This window comes from Quercus suber, unplaced genomic scaffold (genome assembly GCF_002906115.3).
Source record: "Quercus suber isolate HL8 unplaced genomic scaffold, Cork oak 2.0 scaffold_426, whole genome shotgun sequence".
NCBI classification, from domain to species: Eukaryota; Viridiplantae; Streptophyta; class Magnoliopsida; order Fagales; family Fagaceae; genus Quercus; species Quercus suber.
In genome coordinates, this window is record NW_027069877.1 from 234,613 (window position 1) to 255,371 (window position 20,759).

The following is a 20,759-nucleotide window of genomic DNA, read 5'->3' on the forward strand; positions in this document are numbered from 1 at the left end:
TGATAAAATAAGTTTTGTTGCATGGGTCATGGGTTAAATTTGAACTCAATTTAAATTACTTCTCAAATAACCCATATGGATGAGCCATGAGTCATGGATTACAGGTTGGGTCAAATCTGATCCAATTACTAACATACAAAACTAGTTGGGTAAAACGGCTTTTTCGTGTTGCACAGATTGCCAAAAACCTGCTGGATTTTACCAATTCAACTATATGAATGATCCAATTAAAAAATCAAATTGGCTTAGGTTCTAATTTACCGCGTTATCGGTTCAAACGATCAAGATGGTCCGGGTTTAAATATTATGATTCAAACTAGTCGTATTGAATTAAAACTCTCCACTAACTATTAACAATTTCATTAAACATAATATTTTAGCCAAAAAAAAAAAAAATTAAACATATTTGCGTCATATGTCCAATAATTGACTCGTTTATTTTACAATCTAGAAAATATTGGTACAAGGTACAAGAACCAAAGAATATAAATCACTTATAAATTGATAGAAATTTAAAGATTCATAATAGTAAAATCGTTACTGTTGATGTAAGGAGTTGGTTTTCTATCGACAAAGGAATTGTGAACTCTATTTAAAATAGTATAATGCAGCTTTTGGAGAATCCCTTTTTTATTTTAAAGCCTAACTTTTTGCACCAGCTGTTGATGAACTTCTTGCATGTGGTCCTAGTCAATTCGATTGTTGTAAGTTAAAACTTCTATTGCGGGTCACTTAGTGAGGTGTTTTATTTCGTGGTGCTGATTCTCTGTAGTCTGAAGCTGTTTGCAGTTCAAGTTTAGTAGTTCTGCCGTTTGAATAGCTTTGTTTGCAGTTTTAGCTGCTTGTATTGTGTGTTAAAAATTTATACAACTTTCCGGATTGAAAGAAACCGCACCAATCAATCTGACAGGAAGCGCAACTATACATTTGACATGCAGTGGAGTTTATACACGGGGTGTATAATAGAAAAGAGGCGTGTACAATATATACAAGCATTAATTTTGGATCTCAGTGTTGGCACAACACTGGCAAATGTATTACAATAACCTTGGTGCATTTGTGCCTGTTCATCAAAATATGCACAATTTAGGTGCCTTAAACCGCTAAGTTAGAGCAAAATATTTACAAAAATGTATCACGGACTATACGTGCTAATACCCGGGAAGATAATCTACTGAGCACCTCTGGGAGCACCTTGGTGGATATGCCTGGCAACACGGGAAGAAGCTCTTGGATTACCTGTTCAATGTTCACATCCTGTTGACACCAACAAAGTAATAATCAGAGACAGGCAGTCAAGAAAGAACATCTGCACTGTGTTGATACACAGAAGAAACAATGGGGAAAGAAATAGGTCAGTGAAGAGCGTCTACATTTGTGAAAAGGAACCTAAGGACAAGTTTTTGTGTATAGTCTAAAATTTAATGGTTAAGCACAATCCCTTAATACCTGATTTGATGTTCTTGATATTGCACTTCCTGTAGTCAGAAACTCAACGACCTTTTGAACATTATTCAATATAACTTTGTCTTCATCATTTATTGTTGGTACAAGTGCTGCTGGCTTAAAGGGTCCAAAAGCAGGAACCAAACTAAAAACTGGGACAGCATTTCTAATTCCTAGAACTGACAATATTTGTACCAACTGATCCCTAGTAACTGCATCAATGCCCTTTACAATCTGCTTTCCATGTAAATAACAATAGTTACATATTTGAAATACCTTCCATACAATCAAGTTCAATGCATACTAGTAAGACAGTAAGTCACTAATTCTTATCTTAGGCTCAGCCCCTCGTGAGATTAAAACATCACAAAGCCATAGCACTAGTTAAGAAAAGCTTTTTAATGGGGGGAAAAGAATTAATGAAATAGCATATCAAAACTGAGAAATAGATACTATTAACACGTGAGAAATTTGAATAAATGAAAAAGATGAAGCAAATGCTGAGTCACATCTGCTGATATGATAGTTAGACTTCGTATATAAATTACAAACAAAAGAAAGTTTATAAATTAAAAACAAAAGAAAGTTAGCAAGAATGGGTAAAATAGCTTGAAAGAAAATAATTATTGCTCCCTTCATGTCTTGCTGATCTTAAAAGGCTACTTGTCATAATCAATACAAGTGAGAAAAGAGGTAAATAGAGAAGAAAAACCCGAGCATAATGAACTAAGATAGCATATTTTTAGGGTTACTGGCAAAACAAAAATTGTGGTAAATATTGTTGTTTCTCCACTGGATCTAATGGTAATATCATTATCATTTCAGATGAGTTCAATGGAAAAAAAATATAGTAATTTTTTTAATAGATAAATGATTACTATAACTATTATTATCATATCATTGCCCTTACACATCAGTAGGATATGAAGCTAATAAAATGCTACAACATAGTGAACAACACTACAGTCTCATAACTACAGAGTTTTAGAAGTACCTCATCCAAAAGAAATTCTCGAAAAAAATTCCCTTTATCAGACAACAGAAATGCTAAAGCTGCCCTTGTTTGAATTGGTTGCTGTGGTTGAGATACAGTGGATGACAATCCAGGAATGATGTATCCTGTTTGGCTTTGCAATATGCCAAGTTCAGCCATGTCCCCATTCAGACTCTCTCCACCTCCACTTTTTGCTGCAGTAATGAAATTTTCAAAGGCTTGCATAACATCAATGAATCTTTCAGCGTCAAAAACTCCAGATTTCCCATATATTGTGTAGCGTAAAGCGTTCCTTAACCGTGGGGATTCATCAGTCAGCAGCCTCTAACAATAAAATTAGAAGTAAGAACATAAATAACTCCAATCTAGATGTTTAGAGCGTTCAGAGAACAACATTAGATTAGACATCAGTACGGTCAAATTGTGAATAACCTGCTAGAATTATTGCCCATATAATCCCACCTAAGCTCAACTAGTGTAAAACTACTTCCAAGACATGCGTCATATTCATTAAGCGCTGTTAAATTACCAATTGTCCCAAAAGTTTAAACTATTAGGAAATGATAAATTTAATCATTTAACCATGTAATCCCAAAAGTTTATACTTCTAACACTCCCCCTTACATATGGGCTCAAACTCTCTTTTAATAGGTGAGGCTAGCAAGTGGTATTTTAAATGGGAGGTAGAGTGGAGTAGACAAGAAGCGAACTCAAGACCTCCTGCTCTGATATCATGTTAAATTACCAATTGTCCCAAACGTTTAAACTATTAGGAAATGGTATATTTAATCATTTAACCATATACTTCTAACAAGCTCAATCAATTACAGAAGTTTTATCATTGAATTTTATTAGCTATACTAACGTCCACTGTCCGCTAAGAAAGGCAACATTAAATGAACCTTGAATTGATTATGAAAAAAATATAACCACATCCTTCCCATAGGGACTGTTAGGAATAAGTTCATGCACCAATGAGGTGGCATATATTTTAGCAGTCAAAGATTACGTTTTGTATCTCCAGTTTAACAAATCTTAATGGCAAAGTTCAAATCCACAACCTATTAGCTAGGACCTACAGACACGGACATGGGTACGATATGGCGACACGAGTAATTTTTAAAAAAATTATAACATGATATAGCAAATTAGACACCGTTACGACATAGGTACAACATAGATACGACATGGGTACGGCACTCCAAATGAAGTGTCCGCGCATCTTAGGTTATTAGATTGACTATGCCAGGTTATATAAACCTAAACAATTTCCAGCTAATTGCATAAACAAAAACAAAAAGAAAAAAGGAAAAAAAAAGGGTCATTTCATCTATTCTAGAAGTGTACATTAAGGTCATGTTTACAGACCGAAAGGGCAGTGTGTGTTAGCAACTGGGCTATGAGCACCAACATATTTCTTCATAAAAAGAAAACAGATTTCTAAAGAGACTTAGAGAGTATTATACCTGTGCAATATATGGATATGCCTCATCTACAATAGCAAAATCAGAATTTCCCACTAAAGCTATGCCTTCCAGCACCCCAATTGCCCTGATTATAAGAGCAAAATAAGGGGGTATTCTAAATGGATAATCAAAAGTTATTTGTGCCAAATCTGAAGCCAGCTCCTGGAAGTTGATATTTTTGGCTCCTCCACCTTCAAGTGCCTGATCAAAAACTTTAGCCAAAACAGGCATGATGGGATCTAAATTAACCCCCTCTGGGATGAAACCAAGTTTAACAAAGTCTTTGACTATAGATCCATAATCTCGATGAATGAGGTGAGCAATTGCTTCAATCATTCCATATTTTTGATCGTCAGTTAATTTTGTAACTAGACCTGTTACAAAAAATTATACTTTAGGATGCTCAAAAAAATTGGTCTTCACAACAAAAAGAAGAATAAACTGTCCATTATATGTGTCACAGAGAGATCTTCTAAATCATGGTAAAAGCACTACATATGCATTATGAAAGGATGATCTTTATAATGCTTCTAACCATTTGAAAGGATGATCTTTAATCATATACTCAAATTGAAGATTATTATTACCAAAGTCAAGTATGGCTAGCTTTCCATCTGGAGTGCGGATTAGATTTCCTGGATGAGGGTCTGCATGGAAAAATCCAGTATCCAGCAACTATAATGAAAAAGGCAACAAGTTAATGTTTAAAATAAAATGACGCCCAAGTAGGAACTAGGAATTCTCACCAATAATAAGATGCAATTATACGAACAAAAAAACAATTGCAAGTATATTTCTATTTTCATTCACAACATATACATTTCAATGAGTGGGCAAAAGTTATATAAAGTGCAAAATATAATATTATAAGCATTTGTGGAGAAGAAAATTCAGATTCTGATGATATATGAATAAATCCTGGAAATAAGTATACATTAATTATGCATGAGACTGGGTGCCAGTGATGTGAAGTGCAAACTTGTCAAACCCCAATTGAAACACAGGGACACAACAAATCATCTAGTTGCCAATTTATTCTACTTTCACTCTGTTGACCAAAGGTGCACAGCATTGCATTAAACGTCAACCATGTTAACAAAAGAAGTGTATATCAGGTTTAACTAAATTAATTTCCTAATTGATTCAATGAAAAAAATTATACATCATTGCACCCAAAATGCACAAAGCATTTCAATCTGCATAAAAACCAACATGACCAACTAAACATCACCAAAATTTTAGACTCTATTTTCGGCCACTTATGAACAACCTCAGTGAGTTTTCAGGACACAGGATCTTATATTCAGCTTCCAATGACAAAATAAATCTAGTGATTTTGGGGGCTGATTTAGGGTGGACGGGATAGGGTTGTGTTTGTGTTGGGGTATTATTGCTCTTATGTGGTCACTAGAAAAATCTATGGATTTTGGGTACTGGTTCATGTGTACAGTTCAGGATTGTGTTTTGGCTTGCCTATTAGTGTTTGGGGCTGAAAATTCTTAGTAGATGAGGCTGGCATGCAACAAATAGAAAACAAGACAGAGAAATAGACTGAGACAAGGGGGCAAAAAATCAACCTAGAATCACACTAGGGTTCTTGCACATCATACCCAAGAGAGTTGATTCAACCTAGGTTCATCCATATTATATATCAGATCATTTATAATTATCTAAACATGCTTTAGTCTTTTTGTAACTTTAAATGGTATGAAAACTAGATTTAGCGGTATCTTTTAACTCACTAGTTCTACCAAGACAAATACTAGCGCCATTCAAGGGATTGGGAGCATTCTCCAATATATTCAAAGCATTTTTTTTTTTATACAAGTAAATGTTAAATATGTTATTTATTATAACCATATTTAGATTCAAGTATGTTTTCTTTCATGTGTTGGAGAGTTGAAATTTCATTTCCATAAATATTCCTCTAAGGCAAAGAAAATAAAATTAATTACCTTGACTAGAATGATCAACATTTGTTTTGGGGTGGGGGGGCATAGCAGACATAGAGATTCACCCAATTTATTTGGAGAGCAAGAATCACTAACTAATCATTTATAACCTCAGAATTTGTGGCTTGCAACAGTGATTGAATTAATTTCTAGTAGGATATAGTAAAACCAATCAGGAATAGAGGAGGTAATCTCTACTATAAGTAAAACAAAAAAGAAATAAAAATGTTTGTTTTCTAATACTACCACTCATATATTATACATAATCCTAATAAACCTTATTTGTCAAACATTTTATTATAATTCACTCACTAACACTAGTTTTTCCTACCGTTGTTAGACTCCACAATGTTGACATAAACAAGTTGTTTTTGTTTTTGTTTTATTTATTTATGTTATGACTAATAGGGGCAAAACAGTAATATCATGTACTTTATATATAAATAATATTTTATGTATTAGGATTGACTTATCAAACCCTAAACACCTTCACTGTAAACAACATGGTATCAGAGCCACCAACCCACCGCTACCGTTAATCCTCCAACCACTACCCACTGATACTATTGTCGCCGGCAACCATAACAGCACCTCGCTAGCTCCGACAACCCTAATAGATACCTCAAATGATCTCAATTTAGTGGCTGAAGAAGTTGTCCAGCGCCGATTACCCTCTCTCGGGTCTTGTGACACTAGATCGACATCACCTAACCGCGAGAGAGGTAGGGTTTTACTCGCCCTCCTCCAACGACCCATCCTAGCCCACTTGCTAGTCCTCGTGCCGCCACTCCTGCACCCTAGTGCTACCGCCGGAGTTTTTCAACTGGGGGTTTCAACTTTCAACCATGGTCTGATTTTCTTCTCTTCTTCAATACGTTCTCTGATTATCTGTTCAAGCAGCCTTGGGTTGATTTGTTGGACTAGACTTTGTTGATTGATGTTTAGTGGTGGATTGGGTATTTTTTTTTTTTGGTGTTGGTATGGATTTGTTGCTGCCTTGTTTTTGGAATAGTTTGGTGTTGATTCTTTGATAGATGAGTTGCTATTGGAGTTGCTGACTGGTTGAAGTACATAGGTTGCTGGTTGGAGTTTGTTTTAATTCAATCCAGCATATTTATTTAATGTTAGTTTGTTCTTCAGATTGCTATTATGAAGTCCAAAGACAGTGCTCAACCCCCTAATCATTTCTTGTCTCCTGATATGTTACCAATTACTTCCATTCGTCTAAATGGTAGTAATTATGCTCAGTGGGCACAGGCAGTTGAAGTCTTTCTTCTTGGTAGAAAGAAGTTTGATTACATGATTAATGAACCCCCTGTACCTACAAACCCTAAATTTGTTGATTGGAGAGCCGAAGATGCACAAATTAGGAGTTGTTTGTGGAATAGCATGGAGTCTAAGATCAATTGTAGTTTGGTTTTCTTACCAACTACAAAACTTGTTTGGGAACAAGCCAAGGAACTTTACTCTGGTGTTAATAATTTGAAGCGGATTTATGATCTTCATCAAAATTATTTCTCCTTGAGTTTGAGTGATATTTCTTTGGAGGACTATTATAACAAATTTAAGGGTGTATGTGAATAACTCAATATTTATCAGCCCATCTCCTCTGATGTTAAAATTATGAAGAAACAACGAGATTCTATTAATGTTGCTCACTTCCTCTCTGGTTACCTAAAAGTTTGAATCCAGTTAAATCACAAATTTTAGCTAGTCCAAACCTCCCTTCATTGAATGAAGTTTTTGGTAGACTTTGACAAGCCACATTATCTGATTCGATTACTGCCCCTTTCTCTTCCTCCAATACTAATGCATTACCTTCTAATGATAAATTTGCCTTTACCACTTATATGGGGAGTAATAGAGGTGGTCGTGGAGGTCGAGGTTGTGGGGGCCGAGGCCGTGGAGGTCATGACCAAGGGGGCTATGGTAGTGAACAAGGGGGTCATGGTAGAGGACGTAATCTTTGTAAGTGCACTTATTATCATGGTGAGAATCATACAGTAGACTTTTGTTGGGAGTTGTATGGTAAACCCTCGGCTCACCAAGCTAGTTTTCAAGTTCAAAAACCGCCTTCACAATCACTTCCACCAACATCCAGAGTAGTCTCTATTCCTGAAGAAGAGAACAATCGCCTCTTGTCTCTACATTCCAACTTTGTTAGGTCTGATTCTACTGCTACTTTAGCTCAACAAGGTACTTCCGCTGCTTGTCTTGCCACTCAAGACCCTTGGGTCTTTGACTCAAGTGCTATTGATCATATGATAGGTACCTCAAGTTTACTCTCTAACCTTGAGCAATCTAGTAGTCCTCCCAATGTTACATTGGCAGATGGCTCAACCACTACAGTTTCCAATTTGGGCACTGCCAATCTTAGTCCTAATCTTTCTCTCTCTTCTGTCTTATATATTCCTAATTTTCCTTTTAACCTTTTGTCAATTAGTAAGCTTACTAAAATTTTGAATTGTGTTGCCATTTTTTTATCCACTCATTGTATCTTTCAGGATCTCAAGACGGGGAAGATTATTGGTGGAGGGCATGAAGTCGGTGGACTTCATTACCTAGATTGATGTGGTTCTTCTCGTTTAGTGGCTTCTCATTTGTCTATCTCGCCTCTTCAGCATCATTGTCGCCTTGGTCATCCATCTCTCAAGAATTTGAAGTCATTAGTTCCGTCATGTCGTCAAATTGAGTCTTTACAATGTGAAGCATGTTAGTTGGGTAAATAACATAGGGTGCCTTTTGCCTCTAAGCATGAGAGTCATGTTAGTAGTCCTTTTAATTTAGTTCATTCTGATATTTGGGGTCTAATAAACACTCCCTGATTGTTGGGATTTAGATATTTTGTCATTTTTGTTGATTATTATTCTAGAGTCACCTATCTTTGTCTTATGAAAGAACGGTCTGAATTGTACTTAATTTTCAAATCATTTTATATGGAAATAAAGACTCAATTTAATGCTTCACTTTGTATTTTTTGGTTTGATAATGCTTGTGAATATTTTCATACATCCTTGTCTCAATTTTTTGATGATCATGGTATAATTCAGCAATCTTCATGCCCCCATACTCCACAACAAAATGGTGTTACTGAATGCAAAATGCGTCATTTGTTAGAGGTCACTCATGCCTTAAAGTTTCATATGCGTGTTCCCAAATCATATTGGAGTGATGCTATTTTCACTGCCTGTCATCTAATTAATCGTATGCCTTCCACTGTTCTAGGTAGTCAGATCCCTTATACTATGCTCTCTCCTAATGCACCTTTGTTTCATCTACCTCCTAAGATCTTTGGTTGTGTGTGCTACGTTCATATCTTAGGTCTAGGGAGTGACAAACTTGATCCTAGATCCATTAAATATGTTTTTCTTGAGTATTCTTGTACTCAAAAGGGATATTGATGTTACTCATCTACTCTTCAGCATCGTTTCATTAGTGCTGATGTCACATTTGATGAATCTCAGTCCTATTTCTCTCCTTTGGTTGCTAGTGACAGTTTTCCTCCTTGTCTTCCTCTCCTACCACCTGCGTCTCCTATTGAATCTCCTCAAAAACCACTCCAGGTATATTGTCGTCGACAGAAACCTCCAACAGAGACTTCTACCCCGCCTAGTGATCTGACTCCTGATCTTGCCTCTCTTCCAATTGCTTTGCACAAAAGTAAGTGTTCTTGCACCTCTCATCCTATCTCTCAATTTGTCTCTTATGGTCACTTGTCTTCATCTCTTCATGCCTTCACCACATCCTTGAATTCTACTGTTGTTCCTAAGTCTGTCCAGGAGGCTATGTCCATCTCTGGTTGGAAGTCTGCTATGGAGGTAGAAATGTCTGCATTGTCTGAAAATGCTACTTGGTCTTTAGTTACTCATCCTCCAGGGAAAATTATTGTTGGTTGTCATTGGGTGTATATATATATATATTTTTTTTTTTGATAAGTAATAAGATATATTGATATCAAAAGGGAAACACCCTAGCACACAGGGAGTGAACAAGGAGCCAACAAATCAAAAACAAAAATTGCAAGAATCTAGGAAAACAAAAAGAGAAGGGAAAGATTTGTTTTGCAAAGCAAACAACCAATCCAACAAAGTTCTAAAAAAGAAAAGCTTGAGGTCCGGAATAGATCTCTCAGTATCTTCGAAACAACAACTATTCCTCTCCCTCCAAAGACACCACATTAAGCCATGAGGAACGATGGACCATATATAACCATTTCGATGACGACCAAAGCTGCCTTGCCAACACCCTAACAGCCCCAAAACAGTATGAGGCATAACCCAAGATACTCCAAATAAACCCAAAACCATAGACCAAAGATCCATAGCAACGGGACAATGAAGGAAGAGATGGTCAACCGATTCACCATTACTATTGAGCGTTTGAAAGCTCGCTTGGTTGTCAAAGGGTATACCCAGACATACGGTGTTGACTATGCCGAGACATTCTCATCTGTTGCTAAAATTTCTTCTATCCAGATTTTGATCTCCTTAGCTGCTAATTTGGGCTGGCCATTACTCCAGTTAGATGTCAAAAATGCCTTCTTGAATGGTGATTTGAAGGAAGAGGTGTATATGGAGCAACCACCTGGGTTTGTTACTTAAGAGGAGTCTGGAAAAGTGTGTAGGTTGCATAAGGCCATCTATGGTCTTAAACAATCTCCTAGAGCTTGGTTTGGTAAATTCAATGAAGTAGTGTTAAAGTTTGGATTACAACGTTGCCTCTCTGATCACTTTGTGTTTTCTCACACTTTTGATAGAGGAAAGATTTTGTTGATAGTATATGTTGATGATATTATAATCATTGGAGATGACAATATTGATGATTTGAAAAGATACCTTCAAAACTCCTTTCGAACTAAGGATTTGGGTAAACTTCGTTATTTCTTGGGTATTGAGGTAGCACGATCTAAAGAAGACATCAATTTCTCACAAATGTAGTATGAGTTGGATATTTTGGAAGAAACTGGATTGGTAGGAACTAAACCAGTGGAGACTCCTATGGATCCTAATGTCAAATTATATGAAGATCAGGGGGAGTTGTTATCTAATCCTGAGAGATATCGTCGTCTAGTTGGTAAACTGAATTATCTTACAATTACTCGCCCAGATATATCATTTGTAGTTAGTTTTTTGAGCCAGTTTATGAAAGATTCTTGCCTTCCACATTGGGAGGCAGTTATTCGGATTGTGAGATATCTTAAAGCACATCCAGGTCGTGATCTTTTGTATAAAGCTAATGGTCACCTACAGGTAAAAGCCTACACTGATCCTGATTGGGCTGGATCATCGTCAGATAGAAAATCCCCTACTGGGTATTGTACTTTTCTGGGAGGAAATCGGATTACTTGGAGAAGTAAGAAACAAACTGTTGTTGCCAAGTCTAGTGCAGAGGCTGAGTATATAGTCATGGCACACACATCATGTGAGCTTATGTGGATTAAGCATTTACTTGAGGAATTAAGATTTGTTGTGAAGCTGCCTATGACTATGCATTGTGATAATCAAGCAGCAATTTACATTGCCTCCAATCCTGTGTTCCATTAGCGAACCAAACATATTGGAGTAGATTGTCATATTACTTGGGAGAAAGTAGAAGATGGTGTAATTGCGACTCCATATGTTTCTACAAGAGTCTAGATTGCTGATATGTTTACCAAAGCTTTATGTAAGACTAGTTTGGGTTCTTTATGTAACAAGTTAGGATTGTATGATATATATTCTCTAGCTTGAGGGGGAGTGTTATGAGTAATAGGGGCAAAACAGTAATATCATGTACTTTATATATAAATAATATTTTGTGTTAGGGTTGACTTATCAAACCCTAAACACCTTCACCGTAAACAACAATTTATTTATTTTAAATTTAATAAAATAAATTTATTGATTAAAAATAGACCAAGTAAAAAGGGGCAAACAAGAATTGTTTTGAATTTCTTCTTGAATTTAATAAGGCCTAATTTAGGGATCTATTAGCGCTTACCTGAAAACCCAGAGTGAAAAGTGAGAGAGCACATCAAACAATCACACATTAACCAATAAAGACAGTTAATTGTTTAGGTTCAAAAAGTAAATTGTTACCATATATATATATATATAGAGAGAGAGAGAGAGAGAGAGAAGTTAAAAAGAATAAAGGAATCAAATTTTAGGAGATGTATGTTAGTCATGTTCCACATTGAATCCTGAAAAACAGAGTAAAAACTAGAGAAAAGCATACCTGCTTTAGGTAGCATATGACTCCAACATTAACCAGTTCTCCTACATCACTTTCTTTACTTTGTGACAGCTTCTCTCCTTCTACCCATCCTGTGGTAAGAACCTTTCTTGAAGTATATTTCTGGTAGGTTTTGGGTACAACAACCTGAAACACACAAGCTTTTTAAGAAGTATTAGACATAATCTCCCACAGATTAAGATAAAAATCCCCAACAAATGAGATTTTTATACAAACAAAAAGATTAAATAGAAAATAATAATCAATAGATAAATAACATACTATCGTCACTTACCAGAGTACATGAACTGCAAATTTGAAAAGGCACATACGTGAATGTTATAAGACTAAGGGACTGATTAATTGCAGTCTATTGGTAATTATGTCAGCAGAAAATCTAGTCTAAACCTATTCCCGGGCATTAATAAACATATACTTCACATGCCAAGGTTTTCACAGTCAGCCGGCATCACAGGCTCACAGCTCATTTGAAGAATTTGCATCATGTTATTGCAGGTTTGATATCCAAAATAACCATAGGCATTTCATACCCAAGGATTGGCATGAAAGTAAATATAAGGAACAGACCCTTTCGCTTCAAGCATATCTATCATTGTTAAATGTAAACATGGCAAAATGGCAGTTGAGGGACATTATCCTGGAGACAAAAACTTCATTCCTTTACAGAAGAATGTCATACTAGAAAGGCACCTGAGTCTATATAAACTATATTGACTGTTAAACATTGCAATGGGACCATGACAGCTATTGTTAAACAGCATGCTCATTTGAAAATGGTCAATAGACTAGTCCTACACAAAGCTTAACCGAATTTAGAACATCTTGCCCATGCTTTATTTTAACCTGACCATTTCAGTTATTTCATTGCCTAATTTACACCTTTTAGCATTAGTTCATGATATGTAAACAAAATAGAAGTTTCTAACTAAGCTTGACAGCATAAATCAACAGAAACTTCTTGAACCATAATAAAGTATACATTCAGAGTTTTTAGAAAAACCTGAGGAAGGTCCTTCTTCATCATTTCAGCAAAGAGTTTTCCATTTTCCCCTTCATTAACATAATCTAACTCTTCGAAAAAACGAGCGGCCCATTCATCAACCAATCCGACTACATCTACTGAGATCTGAAAAATATAAGCAGAAAGCCAAGGGATGGGGTGTGGATAAGCCACTATTGCTAACTATAGTTACTCCTTCAAAAGAGGGGAATTGTTTTTAAGAAAGAGATAAGTGACTAAAAATCAGATCTGCATAACACTACCTGTGGAAACTTCCGCAGAACCAAACCCAAGTTCCGTATGACGTACAAATCGACTGTAACCGTCTCAAGAACAAACGGCCTTTGCACTTTGACAGCCACCAGATCCCCATTTTCCTTCAAACGGCCCTTATACACCTGTCCAAGAGATGCTGCCATTGCAGAATAAAGAATAAATACTTTGGAACTAAGTGAACTTCAGAATTCTAGTATATAAAAGGTATCTGGGAGGCTACCAGCAGCAATTGGTGAAGATGATAGCTCAGAATAGACATTATTCCATGGCTGACCAAGTTCCTCCTCAATAAGAGCCATAGCTACATCATCTGGAAATGAAGGAACCTTCACGTATCATTAAACAGAATATCAGCTATGAAGTGGGGTACCTAATATATATAAATTCATACAATATTAAGCAGAAATCAAGCTATGTGGCATCTCTCCTCATTTGACAAGTGGAGATCTGAGGATGGATTGGATATGTTACAAGATTGGGACTGTAATGTTATGTATTGTAGTTTCATTTACCAAAAAATAAGAAAAGGGGAAGGGGAAGGGGGGGGAAGGGGAGGGGGAGAATGTTATGTATTGTAGTTTCATTTACCAAAAAATAAGAAAAGGGGAAGGGGAAGGGGGGGGAAGGGGAGGGGGAGGGGTTTATATAATATTTATAGAGTTGAAAATATAAAAACTTGATATTCAAGTTCATATTCAATTGCATTAACTGCAACTGACAACAGGGACAGGACAAGCCTTCCCAATGTCTGCCTAAGTAAAACATGAACTTTAAAGGCCTTCTCCACAAGCTTGGCTCATCCTGATTTATTAAGAACACCATGATCCAAAGCTTGTGAGCCACCTTGGACACTTTCCTTTATAGATCTTCTAATAAGACTCATACCTCACAATTCAAACAGTGCTGGAAATTAGCTTAATCCACAAGCCCAGATTGTTTTTTGTTGTTTTTACACCCATAATTTACTGCCCATTTAAAAAGGCCTCACTGACTGATCAAAGGTTGTATCCAGTGTACGAAGCTCCCACTTTTGTGAGGTTATGGAAGGCAGCCTTACCCCCAATTTGTTTCAATCAAAAAGCCTCATTGACCGATCAAAGGTATTAGCTGAAATTATGTCAAAGATGTGTAAATTCTAGCAGATAAATATATATTTAGGCAACATAATGCAACTGAATATTCTTGTAATGTACCCATCTTTATTCTAACATAACTGAATGTTATGGATATCCTATAGACATGGTTCTTTTGGGCGGGGTCGTGTATTTGAGATTTACTCGATTGGGTGGGTACACGAAATCTAAGTGGCTCTGACTTGAAGAGGCTCTTTGTCATCCAAAAAAAAAAAAAAATCCCCCCTTTTGTCTTTAGAAGATCTCAGCATAGGGATAGTACCTTTGATCAAATGCAATCATGTCACTAATGGAAAAGAAAACTAATAATAATAAATAGATAAAAAAACACAAGCACTTACCTTATCACAAAGTTTTTGCAGCTCAATCATTGCAGAAGGTGACAGTATATCTGGTCGAATGCTCAATGCTTGACCAAGTTTGATATATGCCGGACCCAAAGAGGTAACAATTTCCCTTAACTCAATTGCTCTAGCAACTTCATTCTGATTATGGAAAAGCAATTATAGAGAGAAAAAGCATACATTAAATGAGAAGTTGCTTTTAAAGATTGGACATAAACAAACTTATCCAAAAAAAAGAGAGATTGGACTTGAAAAAGGGCTCATTTCAAACTTGTAGCTGCACTAAGACCAATTAAGGAACACTACAACTACATGCAAGTTTTTTGAAAGCATATCTGCCTCATAATTTGCAATGCATGACATCAATTAATGGAGGAATCCCATAGCAGGAAAAGGAGCTTCAAGGTGAAAGTTATTGTCATTAATCAATGCAGTTTAAAACTGAAAGATCTTACATCCATCACAAGAATTTAAAAAGAAAAAAATAAAAATAAAAGGATGCAGCCCTACTACATGGGAAGAACATGAGATTCACAAGAAAAAAACAAAGATCTAAGAAATCCAAAAACAAGAGGTAAAACCTACTATGGCTCTCATCCAATTGAAGAGTGATCTCAGAACATCTCAATTTAAGTAATGAAACTTCAGTTCCAACAAAGGTCATAGCATTTCTATCCCTCCAAATGCACACATCAAGCACAAAGAGATAGCATTCCACACATCCAAACATTGATGCCTCTTTCTTTTATTTGGTCTCTTTTTTGTAACTTGGATGAGGGAGGGGGGTTGAGGGGTTAAAGGGTTTTCCTATATCCAAATTGGCAAAAATAAAGAAGCAGAATAGCAAGCTGAAAGACAAGTGAAAATAACAACTTAAAAGTCAGCACAAGCATCTCATAGTATCAGTCTACCTAGACACAGTCACCTAAGAATATGATAGAGACTAAATTATCATCTGAAAGCGGTCAGTCCAGATGACACCAACTTTACAGCACATCTATAAATAAAAAAGGTACCTGCAAAAATGTAAGTATTCCATATCTACACAGACACAAGAGAGAGAGAGGGAGAGCAGTTCCCTTCTAAAAAGGTTTGGTCTCTTCATATCTTGAGATCAAGGAACAACAACAAAAAATGCAGTCATTCGAAAACTAAAGGATAGATGGCTTCACAAATATAATTTTTTATTTATTTAAACTACTACAACAACAACACATATGTACACACAAACACACACACCCATACTTGTATGTATAGTTTTGGATTCATATACCTTTCTTAAGAATATATGGTCATTCCCAACACATACAGTATTAAACAGGCTTCCTTTTCTTCAAGAGTGCACAAACTCACAAAACCATAACAGCAAAGGCTTTTCAAAAACCATTGCATTAGGTCTAAGAAACAAATTCAGTATATAGATATACAAAAAGTAAAAGCCATAATGGAAGTTGGTTCAAGGGAAGAAAAAATAAAACATCATAGAGATTATAGATGGTACATGAACTCGAAAATATTTTCCCAATCCCAAAAAACAAACTGATGTTCTACAAATTGTTTAATGAGTTAATTGATCATGTGCAAATACCATCATCTCAAAAAATGTAAAAAAGGAAACAAATAAGTACCTCTTTGACCTTCTTGTTTATCACATCCAAAGCAAGACGTGAAAGAAAACCCCCAGCAACAGATAGCAGTTGGACAATACGTGTTGCAACAGCACGTGGTCGTTTTCCCCAATATGCTGAAATGCTAGCAGGGTCATACACCAACGGCAAAAACTCACTGCTTTCATCTACCTACAGAAGCACCAAAAAGAACATTACGAGAGGCAAATAGTCATACCAACTAGAAAGCTTCAGTTCAAAGGCCTCGCAAAAGAAAACGTGATGGATCGTGAGAAGATCTCATCCATTGATATCAAACTATCATTTCTTAACCTCTCATGAAAGAATGTAGCCTCCAACAGTTACCATTTTATGTGTTGCCCTGGTCATTTTAGAAACACCATCCAATCTAAAAGCTGACTAATCAATAATCATGTGCAAGACTTAAAATTATATATACAATTTATGGAAAACTGATAAGTAATTGTATTCCATCTTATAAGGTCACATTCATATACTTCCGGAAATTGTTTTTCTTCTCTCTTTTTCATTTTAATTAGTTCATATTAGGCCTATGCTATTGGGCTAATATATCTCTAACAGTTCAAGTTTGAGCCTAAGCCCTACCTACTCCAATCTCGTTCCTTTACACCTAACCCAAGGCCCAAAGGAAAATGATTAGCACCAAATAGATCTGTATGTAACATGATGAACTCAGGAGTATTTGGCATCATAAAAGCAATCTCAAAAGGCAGGCATCTCATACCTGTAGTTCCTAACTAATTTTCAGCTTAGAGGTTAAGTTGCAATGGCAGGTGCATTCGACCAAAAAGCAAGAACATTGGTTAGCGATCACCTTTCCCAGACCTTGCAAAAGTGGGAGTTTTGTCCACTCGGTCCAACCTTTTTTTACATATCAAGCATTTTATTAGGGAAAAAAAAATACACAAATAAAAATTGGAAAATCTCCAGCGATCGCGGACTCCATGAATGGTGTGTTGTTCCTTTCTCCTACTATTATTATTATTATTATAAAGCCTTCATTGCTTCTAAGTAAGTTCTAACTACAATCCAATTCAGTTATATATATATAAATGTTCGCAACTTCAGTTCCTGCTTGGTACACTATTTTAGGACTGCTACGATTTCTTCATAAACATTAAAAACATACTCTGTCTGAAGAGTCTGAGAATAGAATAGGAGCAAACCGTTTGATTTAAATAAGACAGACAAATAGCACAATAGAATTGAAGCAATATATATGATTAATAATCATATACCTCAACAAGGCGAAGCTGAACATCATCCGCAGCAAACTGTGAATCCCTTAGATTCTGACCCCGAAGACCTCTCATCAGTATCGCTAACTCTTCATTTTCTTCCATTTGTGCCCTCACTCTTTTTATTTCCTGTGATACTTCTCCAATTCTCTGCCATTCCATTAATTAACTTATTAAAATATGTAAGTAATCAAAAATCAAAAAATCGAAGTAGTAAAAAATTACCGTGGAAGCTCCGTTGACGGACTTCGATTTGACGGAGTTTGGTGGTGACGTGGAGGAGGAGGGTTTGGGATCGGTGGCGACGGCGAAAACCCGGTTGCGGTTGGACCTGGTCCATCTGTTTGGGAGTGAAAAACGGGCCGGAAAGTAGGTGCACCTGAAACTGAGACTGAGAGACTCGGTTCCACAACAGCCAAGCTGTGTTGTTGCTGTAGCGACCATAGTGGAACAGAGCAGAGAGTCTCTTCTCTTTTTTTGACAGGTAGTAGATTTAAGATTAGATAGATGAATGGACAATTTGGTTTTGGTGCCTCAATGATAACAAGTTGTAAGAGTTTCTTCTGTTTTCTTTTAGTTTTACTTTTACATCATCTTCTTCGATTCTAATGTTTAGTTTGTACTTTGTATTTAGTGGGAATGAATGACCAAGGCTTGGCCGTTGGAGGAACACGTGGCGCTTTGAATACGTGGTTCACTTCCACTTACACACTCCTACTTCTACTTCTACTTCTACGCATTTACGATTTGGACCATTGTTATTAATACCGTTTCGGACCCGTTTCAATTTGTCTAATAAAATTGAATATTTCGGTATCGGTCGATTTCGGTGTACCGTTTCAGAGTATTTCGGGGTTCTTAAAAAATAATTTATATATATCCTTGTTGAACATAAAATTGTCAATTCTAATAAATAAATAACTAAATATCAAATAATATAAATCATTTAGTCTTAACTCTTAAGTCTTAAATATCAATATAACATCAATTTAACATCACACAATAAGAAGATTTACAAGACAATAACTAAATATCAAAAAATACAAGATTTACTCCTCCTCCTCATCATCATTCATGAGAGAAGGATCAAATTCATCATCAAAAGAACTCCTAAGAACTACCAACACCAATTGGACCTTTACTCTCTTTTTTCTTTTCTTTTTTTTTTTTTTTTTTTTTAACAATAGGCCAAATCCGGTACCGGCCGGAATTTGATAGAATTGAAGCAATATATATGATTAATAATCATATACCTCAACAAGGCGAAGCTGAACATCATCCGCAGCAAACTGTGAATCCCTTAGATTCTGACCCCGAAGACCTCTCATCAGTATCGCTAACTCTTCATTTTCTTCCATTTGTGCCCTCACTCTTTTTATTTCCTGTGATACTTCTCCAATTCTCTGCCATTCCATTAATTAACTTATTAAAATATGTAAGTAATCAAAAATCAAAAAATCGAAGTAGTAAAAAATTACCGTGGAAGCTCCGTTGACGGACTTCGATTTGACGGAGGAGGAGGAGGAGGGTTTGGGATCGGTGGCGACGGCGAAAACCCGGTTGCGGTTGGACCTGGTCCATCTGTTTGGGAGTGAAAAACGGGCCGGAAAGTAGGTGCACCTGAAACTGAGACTGAGAGACTCGGTTCCACAACAGCCAAGCTGCGTTGTTGCTGTAGCGACCATAGTGGAACAGAGCAGAGAGTCTCTTCTCTTTTTTTGACAGGTAGTAGATTTAAGATTAGATAGATGAATGGACAATTTGGTTTTGGTGCCTCAATAATAACAAGTTGTAAGAGTTTCTTCTGTTTTCTTTTAGTTTTACTTTTACATCATCTTCTTCGATTCTAATGTTTAGTTTGTACTTTGTATTTAGTGGGAATGAATGACCAAGGCTTGGCCGTTGGAGGAACACGTGGCGCTTTGAATACGTGGTTCACTTCCACTTTCACACTCCTACTCCTACTCCTACTTCTACTTCTACGCATTTACGATTTGGACAACAAGTTCCATTGCGATTCATGGTGTAAACTCAACTCCAGCTCACCCGACTATTAGGGGGTGTTTGGTTAGTATTTTTAAACAATTATTTTTAGTTTTTAAACAATATTTTATGCATTTTAACATATCTTTTCACTCACACGTATTTCTACAAATGTTTTCAAATAACAATTTTTAATTTTTAAACACATGTACCAAACGGACCCTTAAAATTTGGATTTTTTTTTTACAAATTATCAAGCCAATGCTTAAAAATTAAAATGCATTTAATACTTTATTATTAAATAATAATTTTATATATTTTGAGAAAACTATTTTTAAATTGTATACATTCAAAAATAAATAAATAAAAAAGTAAGCGAAAACACTCCCTACAGTTGGATAGCATTCAATTTGATCCCGATTATTTTCAATTTATAGTCAATTTAGTCTCTACTATTAACTTACTACCAAAAAATAAACATGTGGCAAACAATATAGACCGTTAACACTCACAAAACTTACGTGGCGAATAAAATAATAATAATAAAATTTAATATACATCTAAAAGATGCCACGTAAGCTTTTAAATAAAAAATCCAAAATCCAAAAATAAAATATAAAATATAAATAAAAATTTATTTTCTCTCTCACTTTCTTAACAACCAACACACCAACAAACACATTCTCAAAAACAAAAAACAAAAAACAAAACACACCAACAAACATAGATGAAAATCTCACTTCCACTTCTTTAAAAAATAAAAATCAAATCAAGTGTCCGTTTGGTATGATTAATCTCACTATACTATTTCAGTTAATTTTTACCTTTATCTACCGTACTTTCAGTAAAAAAATTTCAGTTTCAACAAAATAAGCGGATCTTAAACAAACCCAAATCTGAAACACAAAAAAAGTGTCCACTGTGACTGAAAGGTTGAACAAGAGGTGAGTTTGGTCATCGATGTTAACAAAGTCCGAAAGCTAAAAAAAAATCTCAGAATCATCATCATCCAACAAGTTCAAGTACTACTAATGTGACTGTAAC

General features: G+C 35.8%; 1 protein-coding gene across 2 annotated transcripts; it reads right to left on the minus strand.

Annotated features, from left to right (window-relative positions):
* Positions 1-960: 960 nt before the first annotated feature.
* Positions 961-19,569, minus strand: LOC112025735 (uncharacterized). Of its 2 annotated transcripts, XM_065761735.1 has the most exons (14): positions 19,221-19,569; positions 17,958-18,012; positions 17,733-17,882; positions 16,474-16,644; positions 14,843-14,986; positions 13,589-13,694; positions 13,356-13,504; positions 13,093-13,218; positions 12,075-12,218; positions 4,494-4,581; positions 3,907-4,280; positions 2,441-2,764; positions 1,450-1,680; positions 961-1,257 (listed from the first exon to the last, which is right to left on the minus strand). In XM_065761735.1, exons 1-14 carry the CDS (start codon positions 19,415-19,417, stop codon positions 1,123-1,125), a joined length of 2,394 nt encoding a protein of 797 aa, XP_065617807.1. In that variant the 5' UTR covers positions 19,418-19,569; the 3' UTR covers positions 961-1,122. The 2 variants fall into 2 exon arrangements, with proteins under 2 accessions (XP_065617807.1, XP_065617806.1); XM_065761734.1 differs by lacking the exon at positions 19,221-19,569 and having other exon boundaries at positions 17,958-18,334.
* Positions 19,570-20,759: the final 1,190 nt, after the last annotated feature.